General features: G+C 42.0%; 1 protein-coding gene and 1 long non-coding RNA gene across 4 annotated transcripts in view; one reads left to right on the top strand and one right to left on the bottom strand.

Moving 5' to 3' along the window:
• Window positions 1-22,411, bottom strand: part of DENND5B (DENN domain containing 5B) — a 176,176-nt gene that overhangs the window by 85,969 nt on the left and 67,796 nt on the right. For all 3 annotated transcript variants that reach the window (XM_073621860.1, XM_073621858.1, XM_073621861.1), the window contains 2 exons: window positions 21,789-21,976; window positions 5,571-6,107 (listed from right to left, as the gene is read on the bottom strand). In XM_073621860.1, the coding sequence (XP_073477961.1) occupies window positions 5,571-6,107; window positions 21,789-21,976 (725 nt within the window). The remainder of the gene's footprint in view (window positions 1-5,570; window positions 6,108-21,788; window positions 21,977-22,411) is intronic.
• LOC141132903 (uncharacterized) overlaps window positions 1-22,411 on the top strand; it is a 98,334-nt gene that overhangs the window by 66,761 nt on the left and 9,162 nt on the right. The window lies entirely within an intron of this gene.

Below are 22,411 nucleotides of genomic sequence, written 5' to 3' on the forward strand. Positions count from 1 at the left end.
CATCCAGCTCTTAAAATAATCCACTGTGCTGGCCAAAACCAGTTCTTGAGGGAGTCTCTTCCACATTTTTACAGCTCTTACTGTGAAGAAGCCTTTCTGTCCATGGAGGTTAAATCATTTTCCTCTAGATGGAGAGCACTCCTTGCCCTCTAATGACCTGAACATGAATAACTAACACCAAATTCACTATATGGACCACTTACGCATTTATACAAGGTGGTCATATCTCTCATAATATAACCTCTTCGAGATAATAAATTCAGTTCAGCCAATCTTGCCTCACAACTGAGCTTCTCCATGCCTCTTATCAGTTTGATTTCCCTTTACTTTGCAAAGAATACCCAATCACATGCAAGGAAAATAAACAGCATTTTTGCTTGCACATGATTGGATGATGGAAGTCAGCAGAGCTTTCACTCATTTACAAAACTCTGGAGCAACTGCACTCGCTAGTGCACAGTCTATCTGCCTTTAGTGCAGGCATGTCCAAAGTCCGGCGCGCGTTATGGTTTTGAACGGGCCGGTTGCACTCATGGCAATGCGGTGGGTGCTGCACTCATGGCAGTGCGGTGGGTGCTGCACTCATGGCAGTGCGGTGGGTGCTGCACTCATGGCAGTGCGGTGGGTGCTGCACGCATGGCAGTGCGGTGGGTGGTGCACGCATGGCAATGCGGTGGGTGCTGCACGCATGGCAATGCGGTGGGTGCTGCACGCATGGCAATGCGGTGGGTGCTGCACGCATGGCAATGCGGTGGGTGCTGCACGCATGGCAATACGGTGGGTGCTGCACGCATGGCACACAGCCACAAAGGCAAGAGAATTCTTGTTGGGCAGTGTATTAGTGCTCGAACGAACACACTTAGATTTAATTTTAATAGTTCAAAGAACGTCAGGCAAAATGGTCGGCCCTTACACATATTCACTTCATCAAATCTGGCCCTCTTTGAAAAAAGTTTGGACACCCCTGCTTTAGTAAATAAGCCTCTATATGTCGCAATACAAGTGAGGGGACATGTACTCAATAGGAACACTAATGAAAGTCTAACCCTTCTTGTTATCCAAAGCTAAACAATAAGGTTTTGGTTAGAGTTGGGGTTTAAGGCAGCCCATAGATTAGTTTTTCTTTTCTTCCACCATGGGTGGAAGGAAAGAGAATCGCTCGATTCCCCCAATCAACACATTCTGTGTTGATGGAGGAATACCTCCCACACTACTATTGTGTTCTGCTGGCGGGAGGTCACAGGGAGCCTTTCCAGTTGGCAGAACACAATATCTACTGCTAGCAGCTATAGCCGCCAGTAGTAAATCGCATGCCAAAAATCCAACAGGCTGGTTGTACACAAGTCAGTTGATGGATCGACCTGGATACAATCAGCCGGCATATACATGGATTGAAACTTGTCCAGTCCCTGCTGAACTACCCAAATTTTGATCCATGTATGACCACTTTACTAAAACCAAACAATCACGGTATGGAACCCTTTTGAAAATATGAACAGATACCTGCTAGTTAGCACAGAGAAATGCTTTATGTTGGATCTCTAGTATGCCCCTTCCAATAAGAACCTTTCTATTGGTCAGAGAGGTACAAAGGTAAGGGTAGCAGAGTGTAGCAGAGTTATCCTATCATAGCTGATGGCTGCCAATGTGCTGTCCTGGCCTGAAGGTCCCAAGAGAGCTCAGAAAGAGAAATAAGGGTGGGCCCATGTTACTCCAGCTTCTGGAGAATTGACTCCCGACTTTGTCTTTTGCCATTTCCCAGCAAAGATTTGCTTTAAACATCTACCTCCAGTGACGTAAAATATTAAAATTTTACGCTCTTCCCTTAAACAAATTAACGGAACTGGGCCAGGAATGAAGAAGCATTGATCACATGGTTTCTGCCTTACAGAGGATCATCAGATATCAGCAGACTCAGTCGCTGACAGTCCAGTTCTGTCTGAACATCAGTCTCCTTAGATCCTCTGGCTAAGATCATGTGACCAGCAAGGAATTTACGTTTTTACAGGAAAATTCAACCTTTTCCAATCTGATAATAAAAAAAGAACCATCTTTGACAAAGTTTTATTGTCATTTACCTCCCTAGTGAACCAAGTGCATATAGGAACCCTGTTCAAATCCATCCCTTAGTTCCTAGGCAGCGTGGTCGGACAGGTTTCTCTCCCTAGTCTGAAAACTATGCTAGCAAAGAGACACATTTGTGACTGACAGCAGGGGCCATTCTGGAGATTAGTGCTGTCATTTACAAAAAATAAAATAAAAACTAAAAGAATCACACACAGCCTGGCCAATGGATCACACAGTGCTACACTGCTGTGTGATCTTTCAGTTTTATGAATGAATGATCAGCACTGTCGCACTGTGTGGTACACTATTGATCATTCATAAAAGCTGTGGCCAGAGCCATCTTTAATATTGATTGGATCCTGGGCAAATATTTTCTTGACCCCCATGCAGTTTCGCTCTCCACCTGCTCTGAGCCTACAGTAAAATAGCATCTAGACTCAAGATCAGTTTACTGAATCGGATCAGGCAGCGATTGCGACTGTTGCTAGAGGTTACAGTGCATCATTACCACTCACTGACTGGCTGCTAGAGGTTACAGCATACATTATGGCTCACTTATTTTCTAGAGGTTACAGCACGACTTCTGCTTGTTGATTGGTTGCTACAGATTACTGTACATCAATACTGCTCACTGATTGGTTGCTAGAGGTTACTGGACATCCTTACCACTCACCAATTGGTTGCTAGAGGTTACTGCACAATATTACTGCTTACTAATTGGTTGCTAGAGGTTACTGCATATCCTTACTGCTCAATGATTGGTTGCAAGAGATTAGTGCACACCATTACTGCTCACAGATTGGTTACAGCACATCATCTCCTCACTGCCTGCACACCATGGACTGGGAAGGTGAGGGGACCCATCCATAGACAGAAAACCCCAGTGTAATGGGGATCTGCGCTGACCACTAATGTAATGGGGATTTACACTGACCACTAATGTAATGGGGATTTACACTGACCACTAATGTAATGGGGATTTACACTGACCACTAATGTAATGGGGATTTACACTGACCACTAATATAATAGGAGCATTCACAGGAACCATTAATGTAAGGAGAGATTTACATTGACCACCAACGTAAGGGGGACCTTCACACTGGCCACTAGTGCGAATGAAAGGATTGTACATCAAGCTCCAATGTAATGAGAAGATTTACACAGACCACCAATGTAACAGACATTTAGCCTGCGTTCACATTTGTGTGTGTGAGTAACACATGCAAAATTGCTTTCCTGACCCCACAGAAATGTGCTGCCCTTTACCAGATACTCAACAGTGCCATTAATTGTTATTGACACCCTCACACATCTGCTGCGATGTGTGCATTTACATGCACCATAATTTAGGGTGCTGTGGCACCATGTTATTTTGAAAAAGGTTTCCATCTCCAATTTGCTTACCTTGGCAGAACAGGCTGATGTTAGGCAGGATTTTCAAACATGCCCCTTTACCTTTCCGGTGGGTAGCATTCAGCAGAAGTGATGGTGGATATGACCTCTGTGGGGCATGATATACATAGGAATGCCGCCTCTATTTACATATCAATGCAGCCAATCCGCAGCTATTTACATATTAATGCAGCCACCATTTACATATCAATGCTGGTTATTTACACGTAAACACAGGGTCTGCAGGTGAGTCATCTGTACATGGCAATAGGCAGAGCTGAGCAGCATTAGTAACAAAACTTCTCACTGAGATATCGGGACACAGCATGGGACTAGAACTTCAAGGGACAAGGGAATTTGAAGTGGGATAGTTGGCAAGTATGAGGCAGCTGTTTTGGGCCCCACAACAATTATGGGGCCCAGGACAGATGCCCCTTTTGCCCTGCCTTAAAGACGGTTCTGGCTGTGGCCAAGCGATGTATGTCTAAAAGCAGCCGCAGGCAGACACACAGAGCCGCGGCTCTGATTATTTTTCACTATTATGAATGATCAGCATTGATTGTTCATTCATATTAGTAAAAGATTACTCAAACCTACAGTTGTTTGTACATACTCACAGGGCATCAGTAGATACTTTACACAGAGCCGCAGGTTTTTTTTACCATTATGAATGAACAAGCAGCACTGATTCATACTAGATCAGTTCTATCTGAACATCAGTCTTCCTAGATCCTCTGGCAAAGATCATTTGACCAGCAAGGAATTGTATTTTTTTTATAGGTAAATACAGTCTTTTCCAATCTGACAATAAAGACGAAATGTCTTTAAGTATGTTTTATTGTTATTCACCTCCCTAGTGGACCAAGTGCATATAGGAACTGGTCTTCAAATCTGGTTCAAATCCATCCCTTAGTTCCTAGGCAGCATGGTCAGACGGGTTTCCCTCCAGCGTCTGACAACACCTCCAAGCAAGGAGACAAATTTGCGACTGACAGCTCTGATCTCTGGCAGCAGGGGCCTGGAGACCAGTGCTGTCATTTACAAAAGAATTGTTCATTCATAATAGTAAAGGATCACCCAGAGCTAGTTGTTTGTGTACACACACACACACAGCATACGTTACACAGAGCTGCAGATTTTCTTACTATTATGAATGAACAAGCAGCACCAATTCATACTAGTGAAAGATCACCAAACTTAAAAGGGGGCAGACCTCTGCTGGCAGTACCCTTCCCCACCATAAGGCCAATAAATTTGGGATTCAAAAGTGGTTGGAGCTACAGCCACTATATAGAGGTGCGTTTTGGCGACACCAATCAGAATGGGACCAAGTGCTACTGTATATTTTTTTTTTTTTTCGTTTTTGATGGAGTAGGAAGGACTTCGATCCTTTGTCAAGTTTTTGCTGCTGTCTGTGCCTTTGCTGTGTAGCTTTACCTCTTTTTGTGACTTATCACAGGGACAGCAAGTGATGGGAAAATATTACAAAAGGTCACTGGAACAAGAATAGATGGAAAATCTTCCAAAAGGGGACACCTATTCTGGTAACAAAAGTCTACTCTACAGGGCTTGCCTTCACTTTGCAGTAATTTCCTGTCATGCTCTAACAAAATCCAGGTCACACACCACTGTACTTTTTTCTTCAGTTTGAATACATTTTATTAACCCCAGTACATGGCCATTCTTGCTTCATTATTCCCACTGGACATGACTCCTTTGCAACATTTTTTCCTCCATCTGGGCTTAAACATAGGAGAGTATTCAGCTTGGACTTTTATTACAACCGGACAAGAAATCACTGCAAATGTGAGGGGAAATCCTTTAGACTACCATCACTGGAACAGGCGCCCCCATTTCAACATTTCCTATTACTGTTCCAGTGACCTACCAAGGGTTCTATCCCATCCCCACACTGTCCAAAACAAAAAAAGTTTTGGCTAGAGTTAAATTTTAAATTGGCCCCGTCACTAGCATAAAATATTTATATCACTTGCCCCTGTAAAATTACCTTCTAAAGCGAGACAAAATAATGGTTTACATGTTCTTTACCCTAAAGTCCACCGTAAGTGAAAAAAAAAACAAAAAACAAAAAAAAAAACATGGCTTACTTTGTCAAAGTTCTGCATCTGTTCTCGGTTAGTCAGCCAAGATTCCATGTCATGAGCTGCCTGAATGACGAATGCCTCATAGTCCGAGAACATCTGCGTAAATCGGTTGGCGAACACTTCTCGGATCTGCACATTGAGTTTGTAATCCCTCAGCTCCTGTTCAGCACATTGGAGCTTGTGCTCATCCTCAGGGTCTGTCAGTGGGACACTGATGCTAATCTTGTCCATCTTTATCCCCGTCCTTTTGGTGAGAGCCTCAAGACGGGCCATGGTTTCATTGCCCTTCAGCAGCTCGTACATGTTGATATTGTGGCTGGAGATATTGCCATTTTTCTTATCGTTCACCAGGTCATCCAGTACCAGGCTCTTTAGCTTGGTGGCACTCTCACTACAGTGCAAATTTCCCTCTGGCGGTATGCCATAGTTCAAGAGAACCTCTGAGATTTCCTGAATAAATTCCAATTTGTTGGGGAACTGTGGGAACTCCTCCGGTAGTTCTATGAAGTGGTTATCAATGTCCACAAAACACAAGTTAGCCTAAAATGATAAGGAGACAAACTGAAATTAGCATCTAAGTTGCCTATTATAAAGAACAAAACCTGAAGTTCAGAAGCATTCAAAAGATCATCTCCAAGACTAAAGTTCAACACAAATCTTCCCATTTTGTGCACCTGGAAGCTAGTGGAGATCATTGGCGTAGTGATATCTATTAAACTGATTTCTAGAGGGGGGGCGGCGGGGGATTGGCTAGTTATGGTATATACATAGGCACACTGCTCCAAGCTGCACCAATGTAACTATGCAAAAATATCTATACCTGGAAATCATCTTTAAATTATACATTATAAGAGTCCATCCTTATTAGGCAAGCACAATCACCATAAGCATGCCACGTAGTGATCTAATGCCTGCTATTCAAACCGGCTTACTAGCTGTTAGCTCTGGCGCCATCTTGCCCTCATCAGCTCCACTGTAATTAGTTGCCCATCTGTCCGCTCAAATAATAATGTACCACGCATCTGCATTTTGCACACAACTGGGGGCTCCACTTTCTCTTGCAACAAATGAGAATTTATTAAAAAACAGACACTAATCAAAATTAATTACCAGTGATGCCAAAATGGACTGGGCTTAATTCAGCTTCTGTCATACTTCTCAGCAAAACATGGGAAATAAGACAAGGCCGGTAGACCAACATTCTTTGACCAGAGACAACACAAAGAGCGGTGGCAACTTGGTAGCCAATCAGAGTTCTGCTTCCATTGTTGCAGTACAGCCAAGATAAAGAAAAAGGACTACACATATGGCCTTGTGCATTTGCACCAAGTAAAAAAGGGAAGCCACATTGTTATTTCAGAAAATACACATTTTAAGCTAGTCATGTAAAAACGAACTCAGAATAATTTGTTACATAACTAACATTTTTACTGGCGTGACTTTTTTTTTATGAGTACTGTATCTAATGCAGAGAACATGTTCCTGGGAGTTATCTGGGATTGTGATTAGTAATCTGTGACGTATAGTAGCTGCTATTATCAATGTATTTTTGAAGGTGCAGTCTTCTTGGGTTGTCATATTCGCCTTTTCTGTAAGACTTCGTGAGTCACAGATCTAAAACGTTGACACATTTATAATTTGGGACATGTAATAATGTGTACGTATTCTGGGGCTTCTCTTATTTGTTCCCTTTCGGTCCGTTAAATATACCATTAAAATCCTCTTGATAGATCTGTTCTATTAGTCTTGATGCTGGGTGACATTTCTAGGTGTGTTGGATTCCTGTCCCCAATTACAGTAGTTTCTCCTTCTGGCCCCTACATTTTGTCATAACAGACGGAGTCGGCAGAAGGATCCACAGCCAACAGAGGTGGTAAGGTTTTCTGCCAGCAGCAGAAATGGAATAGGATTTTGGTTTGGAGCTCTGTAAGAATTCACTCACTGCCTGTAGGACACGAATGCATACAACTTATTATTGTACAAGGCGCAGCCTGCGGAAATATTTTATGCTAGCCACAGGGTCACTTTAAAGTCAATTGCTTTTTGTTTAATTTTGCACAGTGCGGGGAAGGGATAGAACCTTCAGCAGGTCTTTAGTGCATTTTTTGACCCCCACTGGGGAAATTTCCCCTTACTTCCTATTTCGCCAATTTATTCAAGCCAATTTATTTTGCTAGAATTGGGAAGGGGTTAGAAGGGTTCAAGTTAAGCACACCATACATGTTATGTAACCACTTTTATACTCAATCTGTACCCAATCAGGCAGGCACTTGTATTACAAAGACCTAAGACCTAAAGGAGACTGTATAGTCAGACTGTAATCTGTGTGGTGAGTTTTAGAAGGGAAGGGTTTACTCTTCCTAAGTTTTTCCAAAACCAACAGAAAACTTTGGTTAAGGTTATGCAATAATTTTATGTTTTCCAGTGGTCCAAAGCAGGTGAAATTTCCCTTGCTTTGTAATACCGGTTGATTCTATCAGAAATCCAGTGGGCTGATTACCGCCTGTACACTCTGCAGTGTTATCTCAAGAAGTGTCATCAGCCCTGCCAGAAAAAGTCAGTAGTGATATAGGGGGTGGGAGAAAGGAACCACAGTAAATGATGGGGAACAAAAGGTGTCCAACACTTCTGGACATGTCAAATCCTGAAGAGGTGGCAGCACTGGAATAAAGTTAAAATAGAAGACCTCTCCTGACAGGGTCCCAAAAAAGCAAAAACACAAAATTAGCTCTCGCTGCAGCTCACACCTCTCAACCACTCCCTTGCAGAAAGCACTCTGAGACCCAGTGCCTCTCATCTTCCAAGTTAAATAATGCTCCAACCATTTTCTGTGAGCATAGTCTGTTACAGACCTGCCTCTTGGTGCTTTTTCACAATGACCTGGACTCACAGGAGGATGCTACAGAGAACAGTGCCACGTCATTACGTTGCACCAGTCTCTGCAGCATTTTAAACTTCAGCACTATCAGAGAAAGAAGGGGGTAATGACCTGTGATATGTGACAAGGATTAGGTGGTACACATGGTTCCCACCCATGCAGTTTGAGGGGCTCAGGTATGCTTGTCTTACTGTATATGGAGGAAACTGGATTGCCCATTTTCTTCATAATTAGTGAATCCTGGATTGGGTTCTGGAGCTCTGAGGCTTGTAGAGGTTTGACTCTTCCAACCATGGGTCCACATTTTGCCAGCCACCAGCATCCTTATGATACAGGTGTGTACAACCCTCCTAGTACGTGTGCTCCACTCTCCCCATGAGTAGCAGGTGTGTCTTTGTACTGATTAGGCCAATGCCTTTAAGTATGGGTCAATGTGGAAACTGATAAAGGGCTTGAATGAATCTAGAAAGCCAGGAGGCTGAAAGTGTTTACTTGGCGTAATGCTGTGAAGGAAACCTAGTGTGAAAGGAACTTTTTCTTTTTAATAAGCATGGGCAGAAAGTCTTACAATAACCATGAGCAGAAAGCCCTTAAATGAAGCTGGCGAGTTTTTGAATAGTCTATCCTAAAAGTGGTTGTAAACCCTTACATATTATTGTGCAGAGTATTGAAATCATGTGCTGGAAGCTTTTTGTATATGGCAATACGCTTTGCTTTTATGGAGGAATATTAGAACATGTGTTTTCATCATAGAACAGGAAGAGAACAAAAAAACGAGTGCACAGAGGAAAAGCAGTACTTCCTCCCATTACATCATATCATAGAATACATGAACGATATACTATAATACTACAGCGCCACCTGCTACATAAATAGGTATAATGCATACAGTACTGTCAGTTTATTAGCAACCATGCTGTTGTTCTTTCCAACACATATAACCAGTGAAGTGCCTGGCCTCAGGTGATACACAGAGATGAAACAAATCCTCCCACACAGGTTGTACCTGTCTATCTGCAGTCTTCTCTTCTCTACATCTGTTCAAAGTGCTGAATTTATAAGCTTGTCTAAAGGGGACCGGAAAACGGAGAGGAGAGCTGAAGTTACACACTGCAGAGTTCAGTAAGCAGAGCTAATTGAAGGGAAGGGAAGCACAGGGACAGAGCTGAGGTCACTCAGCTGCAGCTCCCTCCCGTCATCATTTTTCTCTTGGTGTCAGGAAACCTTGTCAGAAGTAATGTATGCTGATAGAGGAACAAAGTGACACTTAGTGCTTTTAATTGAGACAAGTACACGCTGTAGAGGGATATGCTTTGTTCATATTTCATGTCTGAGGCATAGAACACACACACACACACACACATATATATATATATACATACATACACACACGTACATATATATATATATATATATATATATATATATATATACACACACATACATACACACACACATATACACACACACAAACACACTAATTACTGCCACTCAGAAGAGCAGTTACCTGTGAATGATCAGCCATGGAAGGAGAAAGTCTGCTTTCAATGGGGAGGTCACCCACAGCTAATCGCAGGGAACACCTTCTGGGTATTCCACATGTAAATCGTTAATGGCCCCATTTGCAAGTGTGAATGAGGCTTGAAAGTCTAGACAAGTAATTGCAGCACACGTCTATTCTTTATACAGTGCATAGAGGATATATACTAACAGCAAGTTGCAGTTCTGTGCATATTATGCTGCATCATCCGCAGGAAGATTGCTGCAACTACTTGTCTGGACTGACTCTCTATATATACACATACATACAGTACCTCACAAAAGTTAGTACACCCCTCACATTTTTGTGTGTTGTTATTTTGAGGGGACAGCAAATTTACACTGTTATACAAGCTGTACACCCAATACTTTACATTGTAGCAAAGTGTCATTTCTTCAGTGTTGTCACATGAAGAGATATAGTAAAATATTTACAAAAATGTGAGGGGTGTACTCACTTTTGTGAGATACTGTACATACACACTGGGGGTACTTTTAGGTATTAGAGTATTAATACTGAGCCAGTAAAAGATCCCACTAGTGTTTTATAAATGTTTTACTGGCTCAGTATTGATACTCTAATACCTAAAAGTACCCCCAGTGTGTATGTACAGTATCTCACAAAAGTGAGTACACCCCTCACATTTTTGTAAATATTTTACTATTACGATTAATATTTTAAACCAAACATGTAAAACGGGAAAAGTAATTAAAACTGTAAAAAAAAGTACCCAATTCAATAGCAGAGAATACATGCTTGATGAACAAAGGTTACATGTTCGCTTTAAATGAGAAATACCATTCATTCAGAGGACAGTCAGTAATGAAGACAGCATTGGGGAGGGTGATGGGGGCCACATGTCTGCAGCAATCAGAGTATCTTACATAGAGACTGTTCTTTTATGTGTCATCGCCATGCTTCACATACCCATTTAGTTTTCACATTGCATGCATATTACTCCGTGTAAGAGAGGGAGATCTTAGTCTAGAGAGTCCCTGGGGGTAACAGCACTTTTCTCTCGCTCTTCAAAAGCAGCTGGAAATTAAAGTCAGTGCTCAGAGATAAGCAAACATCAGAGTTGTACGATATCTAATCATTGCTAATGTGGCATATGAACATATCAGGGTTATATATAAAGCTGCAGAGGCAGAACCATGGCTGGGAAATCTTGCTATTACATATCCACAGGAAGTATGAGATGCCATAGGGTGACTCAGTCCGTACTACAGCACCTATAACTGAAAGATTACTTTTGAGTGAACTGGTCCACTCAAAACCATCATACTACTTGTGGGGGTTGTTTGGGGGTGATGGGAGGAACTTGGGAAGGGAGAAGGAAGGTGGAATTAAAGTATGCCCCTGGACGCCCAAGCCCCTTCTCGTTTCAGAATTGTAAACCTCTGGGGTCTGCTGCAATTACAGCCATCCAACTAAATTATTTTTTCTTTGCCATATCTGACAGGATGCGCAGCAGCGACCATGCTGAACAAGTCCTGGTACATGAACACTGTGCGTGTCTAGCTCTAAACATGTCCCCTGTGTCGTTGAAACAGCTCACCTGACACATCGCATAAAGCGAATGGCACTCAGGATTCCAGACAAGTCGCAACCTGACCTTGCCAGGAGATCTAAGGATGATGTTGGACTGAATGCTAAGCAAGCATCAAAACCTATAATCTGAAACTAGCAAGTTCCATAAAATAAAATGTTCACATGGATGTATGGAGGGACAGTCAAATATTTTCTAGTTCTGATGACCTGGGGGTCTCCAAGGAATTCCCTTAATTTGCAGGGATTTCCTCTCACTTTTTTTGGCTATAGGACAGGAAGTGAAGGGAAATCTCTTTAATAGGACACAGATGGTAAAAAAAAAATATGACATCTGATCCATTACTCTGTCCAAGATAAAAAAAAAAAAAAAGAAAGGTTTTATAGTTTTATTTTAAGGAAGTAAGCAATGAATGCCATTTGGCTGTTTAAACTATCACTTTTTTTCTTTTCAAAATTAATACTTGCAGTAGCACATCCTACAGCAAGAAGGATTTAGGAACTGGAGTCGTGTTATGCATTTTAAAGTGGGACTCAACACAAAAAAAACAAACAAAAAAAAACGCATTTAGCCTGGATGGCCAAGAAAAGAGGGGGCTGGGAACGAGCATGTGTACCCTCCCCCCTACCCCAACCATACCAGGCCACATGCCCTCAACGTGGGCCACATGCCCTCAACATCTTCCCCACAAATTTGACCAGTGGTTGTGGGGCTTATCTGGCCATCCCCTTACGTGAATGAGTATGGAGTACACACTACCACTGCTCATTCAAAGAAAAAAAAATTGAGCAGTTCTACAAAGATGAGTGGGCAAATATTGCAAAGTCTAGATGTGCAAACTTAGTGGAGATATTCCAACAGACTAAAGGCTGTAATTAGAACAAAATACTGACATAAGGGGGGGGGGGGGGGGAGTCCTTTTTCCAACTCAGTGATTCTGTTTTTGAATTATTATTTTTTCTGACATGGTGGTGTTATATCCTTCACTTGGGTTTTAGAAGTTGCACTAGTAAAATACAGCTGGATAAAACAAAAACTGTGTCCGTCTTAATTTCAGGCTGCAAAGCGGCATAATGTGACTATTTTAAAGGAGGGCGATTCTTTTCTATACCCACTGCATTTGTTTGAAGCAGTAAAGGAAACAATCAGTGGGTGTATTGGCCCTGGTGAGGCAGTACACATGAAATAAGCCTATCCTCCAATAGGTTTCCGGAAGAGGACAGAAAAAACAGGAGGCACACTGAAGCCGCCCCAGTGTGAACCGAGCCTAAAACAAATAGTGAGAAAGTCTAAATTGGTTTAACAGTCCAAAGAAAGTTCATATAAACACATGTAACATTTTGGGGGACACTCCCTCTTCATCAGGACTACAAAAATAAATAGATATAGTAAAATAGACATCCAGATAATTAATATTGATACATAGATGACTTTGTTTAACTACCGTATTTTAACTAATATTTTCGATCCAACACCTCTTCTATTATAGTGGCCTTTAATAAATAAAAATCCCTATTATGCAGCATTGAGGTTTGTTACATAGTCTGGCTCAAAAAAAAAAAAAAAAAAAAAAAAAAAAAAAAAGACACAAGTCTATCTACACACACACACACACACTTTTACATATACACAATCCTATACCAACACTTGATCCAGAGGAAGGCAAAAAAATGTTTTGGCCCCAGCAGGGGAAAAAATTATTTCCTGATCCCTGATCCTGATCCCCCAAGAGGCAAGTCGGATATTCCCTGGATCAAATTTACCGATAAATGTTAGTATCCAGTTATATTATGTGTATCTAGGAAAGAATCCAGACCTTTCTTAAAACAATCCAAGCTGGCCAGAACCAGCCCTTGGAGTCTATCCCACATTCTCACAGCTCTTACTGAACGGAAACCTTTCCGTATTTTGAGATGAAATCTTTTTTCCTCCAGATGTAAAGAGTGCCCCTTTGCCCACTGTGATGACCTTCAAGCGAATAACTCAACACCAAGTTCACTATATGGACCCCTTATGTATTTGTACATGTTGATCATATCCCCCCTTAATCTCCTCGTTTTAAGACAGAATAAATTCAGTTCAGCTAATCGTTCCTCATAGTTTCACGGTTTCAAGCACAGCTGTTTTTTTTCAGCATGTTCCTATTTGATATGTGCTACAAGAATTCATCCAGTCTTAAGTTAATTTTGCTTTGATATATATGTTTTAATCTTTGTGTTCTTTTAAAATGTTTTAAAACGACCAATTTTAGGTTTACAAACGGACTCCGATTACTTGTACATGATTATCTACGTATTTATATGGATATCTATTTTATAATGGCTAAATTTATATTCTTATTACTATTTAAACTTTTTGTAGCACTGACAAAACAGGAGTCGTCCAGTCTGCCAACCAACATCCTGGAAATTTAGGGGACCCTCTTTATCTGAAACTACAGTGGTCTATATCCCAGAAAATTCAAATTAGTTTATTTTCTGCACAGCACAATGGATAGACATATTGTAAAGATGTTTATTAATTGTATCAACCGTCTCTAAAGGTTTCTAAAAATCTAGCCGAGAATAATAGATATTCCATGTCCCTGGGCACATCTTGCCGTACACGGTCTTACGACGCCCCAACAGAGATCTTTCTGTCTCACTACAAACACAAGCTAGCGGAGCCAAAAAAAGAGCTGGCAGTAAGAGGGGATGAATCACCCTCTCTTCCATCCACACAAGAATACAAATGAAAGGCTCCTTACATAATCTATATACTATACGATATACAGCCTTCAGCCCACCTAATACAGGCGGCTGTGATGACTCACTGCTGCCAACACCACACAACTGCCAGCACAATAGTTTATATATACACATATATTATATATCTATACACACACACACACACACACACACACATACAAATATATATATATATATATATATATATATATATATATATATATATATATATATATATATATATATATATATACATACATATACATATATACACACACATATACACACACACACACACATACATATACACACACACACACTATCTCACAAAAGTGAGTACACCCCTCACATTTTTGTAAATATTTGGTGACTCGGTGTTACAAGGTCTCAGGTGTGAATGGGAAATAGGTGTGTTAAATTTGGTGTTATCACTCTCACTCTCTCATACTGGTCACTGGAAGTTCAACATGGCACCTCATGGCAAAGAACTCTCTGAGAATCTGAAAAAAAGGAATTGTTGCTCTACATCAGGGGTCTCCAAACTATGGCCCTCCAGTTGTTCAGAAACCACAATTCCCATCATGCCTAGTCACATCTGTGAATGTCAGAGTTTTACAATGCCTCATAGGATGTGTAGTTCTGCAACACCTGGAGGGCCGTAGTTTGGAGATCCCTGCTTTACATAAAGATGGCCTAGGCTATAAGAAGATTGCCAAGACCCTGAAACTGAGCTGCAGCACGGGTGAGGCTGCAATGAAGGACACAGATGAGGCTGACATAGGTGAGGCCGCAATGATGGACACTGGTGAGGCTGCACGGGTGAGGCTGCAATGATGAAAAAGGGAAGTGGGGTGTGGAGGCGCCAACTCTGCTGACACTGTTATATGGTGAAGGTGTAATGCATACACTTACTGGTAAGTCAGTTCAGATGGGGTGGCGATGTCCATCAGGGGTTGTGTTGTCCTGGGATGTGCTGGTGTGCAGGATTCACTGGCGATCCTTCACCTCGGGATGTTGGTTCCTGGTTGAGAGAGGCTAGACAGCGCTGTCCAGTGTGTGGAAGCTCCACGCTAACCACCCTGGAACCTGGAAGAGGAAGTGATGTCAGCTGTGCACTGCTGACATCACTTCCGCTTCCGGGTTCCAGGGTGGTTAGCGTGGAGCTTCCACACACTGGACACCGCTGTCTAGCCTCTCTCAACCAGGAACCAACATCCCGAGGTGAAAGATTGCCAGTGAATCCTGCACACCAGCACATCCCAGGACAACACAACCCCTGATGGACATCGCCACCCCATCTGAACTGACTTACCAGTAAGTGTATGTATTACACCTTCACCATATAACAGTGTCAGCAGAGTTGGCGCCTCCACACCCCCCTTCCCTTTTCAGTACTATGCTCACAGAGGCTATGGACACCCTCTGAGGACGGCTGCTTCCTCCCCCCCCCCCCCCTTTTTTGTTCTAACATTAATGTTCTATCAGAACCATCATTATACAATTCCATTCCTGACATCACAAAATCTGAGCGCCGGAAAACCTTTCTTCTTCGAGGCTGCAATGATGGACACAGGTGAGGCTGCACGGGTGAGGCTGCAATGATGGACACAGGTGAGGCTGCAATGAAGGACACAGGTGAGGGTGCAATGAAGGACACAGGTGAGGGTGCACGGGTGAGGCTGCACGGGTATATATCTCTATCTATCTATATACACACACACATACATACATATACACACACAATCTATCTATATATCTACACACACACACACACACACACACACACACACATACACACTTGTGTACCAAAAAAACAAAAACCTTACACTTTTTAATACAAATTATTTTTTTTATGGTTCCAAAACCAAAATCGACATTTCTTTTTAATTAGGTGATTATGAAATGTCTAGCTGCAATATTTTATATTTACCACTAAGGGCCAGACGAGTGGGAGTGCTTCAAACAGAAACACTGCTTTTTACAGGTTATTTGTACAGTGATAAATCAGGCAGCTGAATGACCAACAGGAGGGTCAGACTTCTCTTTTACTCCCAGCCTGTAAACGAAGATCATGCGGAAAATTCAGTCCCACGTACCTCTAACAGCCAACCCTCCAGTGTACTGCTGATAAGTTCCTTTCCCCTCCCCTGCGGAGCCTCATGAAGTACCCCATAGTTCCTGGTATCGTGACCGTGCAGTTTCTTCTCATTCAGTGCAGCAGCAGGTGAGCAAGGAGCCCATCCTCTGAGATTTTGTAGCCAGCTAGAGAAGTTGGCTCATTCAATAAATTTTATTTTGCCCTCAGTGAGGCAAAGTACAGGTTTGCTTTAAAGCCCAACTCCTGGGTTGGAGTTTCTGCCAGGTTTTTCTTGCTCTTCGTGTCTCCTTTGGGGATATTTTTTTTCACTTCCCATCAGGACAGAAGTGTCACAGAAATTAAAGTGTTACTAAACCCAGGACCCTGCATTCACTATATCTGGTCTTCCACAGTACACAGAACATTGAAATGCAATTATTTTAATACCTTTTCTCATCAGCAGTATATAGCAGCCTTGTGACTTCTATCAGTGTGCGCCTGAACACTGGTTAAAGCTTGTAGGAAGAGCTTTCAGTCTCCTTTGACTGTCCTATGAGGCTGCATGACCCCTGACCCTCTGTCTAGACAGTGTTGATTAGCCCTGTGCCGATCACATGCACCCCCCAAAAATACACAGCAAACTGAACACAGGCAGAGTGGAGATGGATTGGGGGCAGTAAAAGAAGGGGAGGATCAGAGAAGGATCAAACAGCCTTTTTACACAATTCGCAAGTGCCACAGCGAGTATAACAAGAATTCTTTACTGCATATACAGCCTGATTGTACAGGTTGTGGGTTTAGCAACACTTTAAGGTAAGATCTCCGCAAGAGGCTCATGGATAGAAAAGGATAATTTTAAAAGGACTTGAATATATTCTGTATACATACTAGACCAAAAGGCGAGATGTATGTGTGTTACATTGTTTTGATTACCCTCTAGGTGCTACAGATAAACCAGTTCCCCGCAGTTATATGCACAGTTGCACATATAATCCAATAGAAGCCTCTGCAATGCAGCAAAATAGGATTCAAAAGCTATATATAAAAAACTGACTTTTAAAAAAGTCCTCTAATGCCAAAAAAAGGCACACAGCAAAGAACCATTATACTTTAAAAATATGTAACCGGCAAAGTTTTTTTGCCAGACCTCTAACTGCCAGGTTGATGCATCCCAATTTCCGGTTTTGTTCCCGGTTGTGATCACCAAGGCGGGCTCAATTCAGGCTGTTGAGTAAGGACTGGATACTGTGGCATGCTGGTAGACGTTATACACAGAGTGGTGATTACTGTATGGATAGCACTGCATATTACAGGAACATTCTTATCAGTTACGGTTCCTCCTCTGTACAAAGACCGACATGTGAAATCACTAGAGATCACTCAAATCCATGACTCAGCATGGCTAATATACGTAGACATGTAGGGGAGAGGTCAGCTGAAAGTAAGAGGAACCCTAAATGGTTACAAGACACCACTATAAACTTTCATCACAATTGCTCAGCGGTGCCAGAATGCACTTTGCTTTGTAAGGCCTCGATCACATGGACTTTAACTTGTAAACACTAAACTTGAGAGCACCTTGTACAGTGAGCATCTACAAAGCTTTTAGCAAACGTCAAGCAGCTTTTTAAAGTGTCCTTTAGCTCCAGTCTGGAAAGATGAAGATAGATCCTAATGGATATTACAAACAAAATCAAAGTAATGGCAGATGGGTGTTTCTGCTTGCTGTGGATATTTAGATGGAAATCCCCATGATGTGCTTCACTCATGCCAAGTTATACAAATGAATACATCAGTTTAAAGGGACCCTGTCAGATCATTTCATCAACGATCTTCCCACAAGATTATATGTGCATTAAATACATTGTATGCATGTTATTTACCTGTAGAAGCCTCCTTGACATTCAAATGCCCTAAGACTGCAGCGGATTGCAGACATCTTGGATGTGAGGTCAGCCAGCCCAGCAGACTTGAAACTGCCACTCAAGTGATATACTCTTACAGCAGGGATATGCAATTAGCGGACCTTCAACTGTTGCAGAACTACAAGTCCCATGAGGCATAGCAAGACTCTGACAGCCACAGGCATGACACCCAGAGGCAGAGGAATGATGGGACTTGTAGTTTTGCAACAGCTGGAGATCTGCTAATTGCATATCCCTGTCTTACATACCCTTTACCTCTCCCCTGGCAGCTGCATAAATAGTTATGTAGGGAGGTGAAGGAAGGAGCTGGGTCAGCACAAATAATAATTAGATACTCCCAGAAGAGGAGAGGCCCATGATGTGCAATTGAACAAAAAGGCTGTCCTGACTTCTCCTGAAGTAGTCAAATTTTGTAGCATGTTTAACTGCTTCCGACTATAGGACGTCCATGGACAACCACTTGATCACTTTAGCGGGCAGCAGAAGGGGGTGTCCCCCACCCTACCGCCTTTCCTGGGCTCTGTCGGACAGTGGAGCCCGGAGGTGGTGTGACCGGCTGGATTATACAGACAGAGAGAGGGGAACTGACGCTATTCATCCTTCCCTGTGACCCTGGAAATGAGGATTTCGGCACTTCCGGTTTCGACTCTTTGTTTACCTGCCCATTAGATCGGTCTGATCAGCTGCTTTCCTGGTTGCTGTTGTCTGATCGGCTGCATTGGAAGCCAGAGGAGAGATTTGGGGTCTAATAGACCCCAGATCTCTCCATAAAGAGGACCTGTCACAAGGGATGTTGTTCATCTAATCATCTCACTGGTAACCTGTAAAAGGCATTAAAAGCATTGCCTACGGAGAATTTTAAGTACAGTAGTTTGGCGCCATTCCATGGGCGTACGCAATTTTAAAGCGTGACATGTTGGGTATCTATTTACTCGTAACATCATCTTTTATATTTGACCAAAAATTGGGTATTATATTGTATTTGTGTGCAATAAATTCATTAAAGTGTAATTTTTAGAAAAACGCTGTGCAAATACTGTCTGAGATTAAAAAAAAAAATGCAACACCCATCAGTTTCAATTACTGCGTCTTCTAAAAAATATATTAATGTATATACATTTTTGGGGGTTCTAAGTAATTTTCTAGCAAAAAAAAATAAAAATTTAGATTTTTGCATGTAAGAAGTGGCCCGGTGGGCAAGTGGTTAAAGGCACTAGGCAAGTGAATAATAAAATCGTTTAAGGAAGAGAAAAGGATACAAAAGTATTTTTAAAAAAGCATTTAAAATACATATTTTTTATGCTTTTACCTGCATTTTATTCAGTTGGTGCCAGAATCTCTTGAAGTAAAACAGATGGTAATTACCGTATTTATCGGCGTATAACATGCATCCCAAGTTTAGGAGGGCATTTTAAGGAAAAAAACTTTTAGGAGGGTAGGTTAAGGGAAAAAAACTTACATTTAAATGCTCATCATTGCAGCCTTCTCAGTGTCATTGAAGCCTTCTTAGTGCAGCCATGTCAGTGCAGCCTTGCCCCAGTGCAGCCTTTCCCAGTGTCCAGTGCAGCCTTGCCCCAGTGCAGCCTTGCCGCTCGCAAGTCTTGCAATCCCCGCCGATCTCCGCTGATTGTTTGCGATCGCGCTGACATACACATCCGAGTGTACAGATTTAAATATTGCGCCGTGGAGGGACTCGGCGGAGCAGAGATACACATAGCCGAGTGTACTCGGCTCTTTTCGGCTCCGCTCACAGTCACGCCCAATGATGGACATAACACAGGTCCAATGGCGGGACTGTGAGCGGAGCCGAGAAGAGCCGAGTACACTCGGCTATGTGTATCTCGGCTCCGCCCAGTCCTTGCGATCTCAGCGGCGCTCGCTCTGCTCCGCCAAGTCCGCCGGCGCCATATTTAAATCTGTACACTCGGATGTGTATGTCGGCGCGATTGCAAACAATCAGCAGGGATCGGCGTATAACACGCACCCACGTTTTTCCCCTGATTTTAAAGGGGGGAAAAGTACATGTTATACGCCGATAAATACGGTATACATTTTGTAACCTCTTCATGCCTAAGCCTTTTGACACTTGTTACGTACAAGTTAAAAACCGTATTTTTTGCTAGAAAATAACTTAGAACACACAAACTTTATATATATATTTTTTAGCAGAGATCTTAGAGAATAAAAAAATGGCGATTGTTGCATTATGTTATGTAACACTGTATTTGCGCAGCGGTCCTTCAAATACAATTTTTTTGGAAGAAATACACTTTCATGAATTTGAATACACAGTAAAGTTAACCCAATTTTCTTGTATAATGTGAAAGCCGTTCTGCCGAGTAAATAGATACCCAACATGTCATGCTTTAAAATTGCGCACACTCTTTGAATGGTGAGAAACTACGGTACTAAAAAATCTCCATAGGCGATGCTTTAAACATTTCTACAGGTTACCAGTTTAGAGTAACAGAGGAGGCTAGAATTATTGCTCTCGCTCTAACGATCGTGGCGCTACCTCAAATGTGTGGTTGGAACACTGTTTACATTTGCAGGCGCAACTTACGTATGCGTTCGCTTCTGTGCACAAGCACGAAGGGATGGGGCACTTAAAAAAAAAAAAAAATCCTCATTTTTTTTTACATTGTCCCTTTAAACAAAAAAATTCTGATCACTTTTATTGCTGTCACGAGGAAGGTAAACATCCCTTGCGACAGTAATAGGCAGTGAAAGGCACTTTTTATGGAGAGATCTGGGGTCTATAAGACCCCAAATCCCTCCTTATCACTTAAAAGCATTCAAAACGCCAGGTTTGGCTGTTTTGAATGCTGTCTTTTTTAAATTTGGCGCCTTTAAGTCTTCTGCAAACCAAAAGTAATGTCATGACATCACTTTCGGGTTATTAGATTTGAGACTCAATCGAAGCCGATTCCAGGTGAGCCACGGAAAGCAGGGGCGTCCACTCCTGCTGCTTATGAGAACGATGGTTCGGCTGCTTAGCCACATTGATTGTTATAAGAAAGCCAACCGGTCCTGGACCTTGAGAAGGACTGTGGAGGATTGGTCTTACGATCATAATCACCTAGAAGGTATAGATGAGTGCTTTTTGTTTATGTAGGAGGTGAGCAGGTTTTTTACCCATATGGTGGAGGCACACAAGTCACTTGATGAAGAATGAAGGCAGACAGCCACTGATTGCACCGTGGTGTTTTTGGACTCTTTACAATCTATTATTGTACATGGACTTTATATAATTATTTATCACACTGTATTGTTGTGTTACACTATTTTCAGTATATTGTTTCTGTAAAGGAAGCATTGTGGAATCACTTGCACAGTGTTCAGCAATTACTGATTTTATTTTTATTTTGTATAGTTTTAGAGGTTGCGCCGATTGAATTAGGATAGTTATAACACATCACAGGTTCTCAATGAAGACACAGAAAACCCAAAAGTTCCACATAACCTCCCGATAATCAAAATCGTCCCTTCAAATAATATGAACATGAATTAAATAAAACCAACAAACCTCCTGTGGTAGTTCAAGTTTGGTTCGGTCTGTCCCCTCCTTGGACTGGAGACCCATCAAGTACGGTACAGGAGCATCGAGGAAGTGAAGGAGCGAGGCCGGCAGGATGGGTACATAAACATGCTGCCACTGAAATGGGAAAAGCAACGATGTGATCCCTTCTGCTACGGTCATCAGCCGCTGGTAATCTGGCCAAAAAGAGAAACTTCATTATCATAATCAGGTTCAAAGTAAAATCATAACATCATGTGTACATAGCTTTTTTTTGTGAAACTTAGCATTTGACTACATTTAATTTAGGTTAATGTATAATAAAAGCTATACCTGAGCTAACCAATCATAAGGAGGGCCCAAAGCGTTACTGAAGCTGGGCTTACCTTCGCCTCTTCCCATCACTGTAAAGTAATGGAAGTCTGAGGCACTGGAGCACTTTTACTAAATTTTGATAGGGGTTTTAAAGTTTTATCTAAAATAGCAGAATGACCCTGAAGCGTAAGTCCACCCTAACACTAAAATCCCTGCATCTACAGACATCCACAATCTAACACTAACCGATCTAGCCCTGTAAAGAAGAAATCATTATACATACCTTTTTTGAAGTAGATCCGATCTCCATCGGCGGA

This window comes from Aquarana catesbeiana, linkage group LG03, assembly GCF_042186555.1.
Source record: "Aquarana catesbeiana isolate 2022-GZ linkage group LG03, ASM4218655v1, whole genome shotgun sequence".
NCBI lineage: Eukaryota > Metazoa > Chordata > Amphibia > Anura > Ranidae > Aquarana > Aquarana catesbeiana.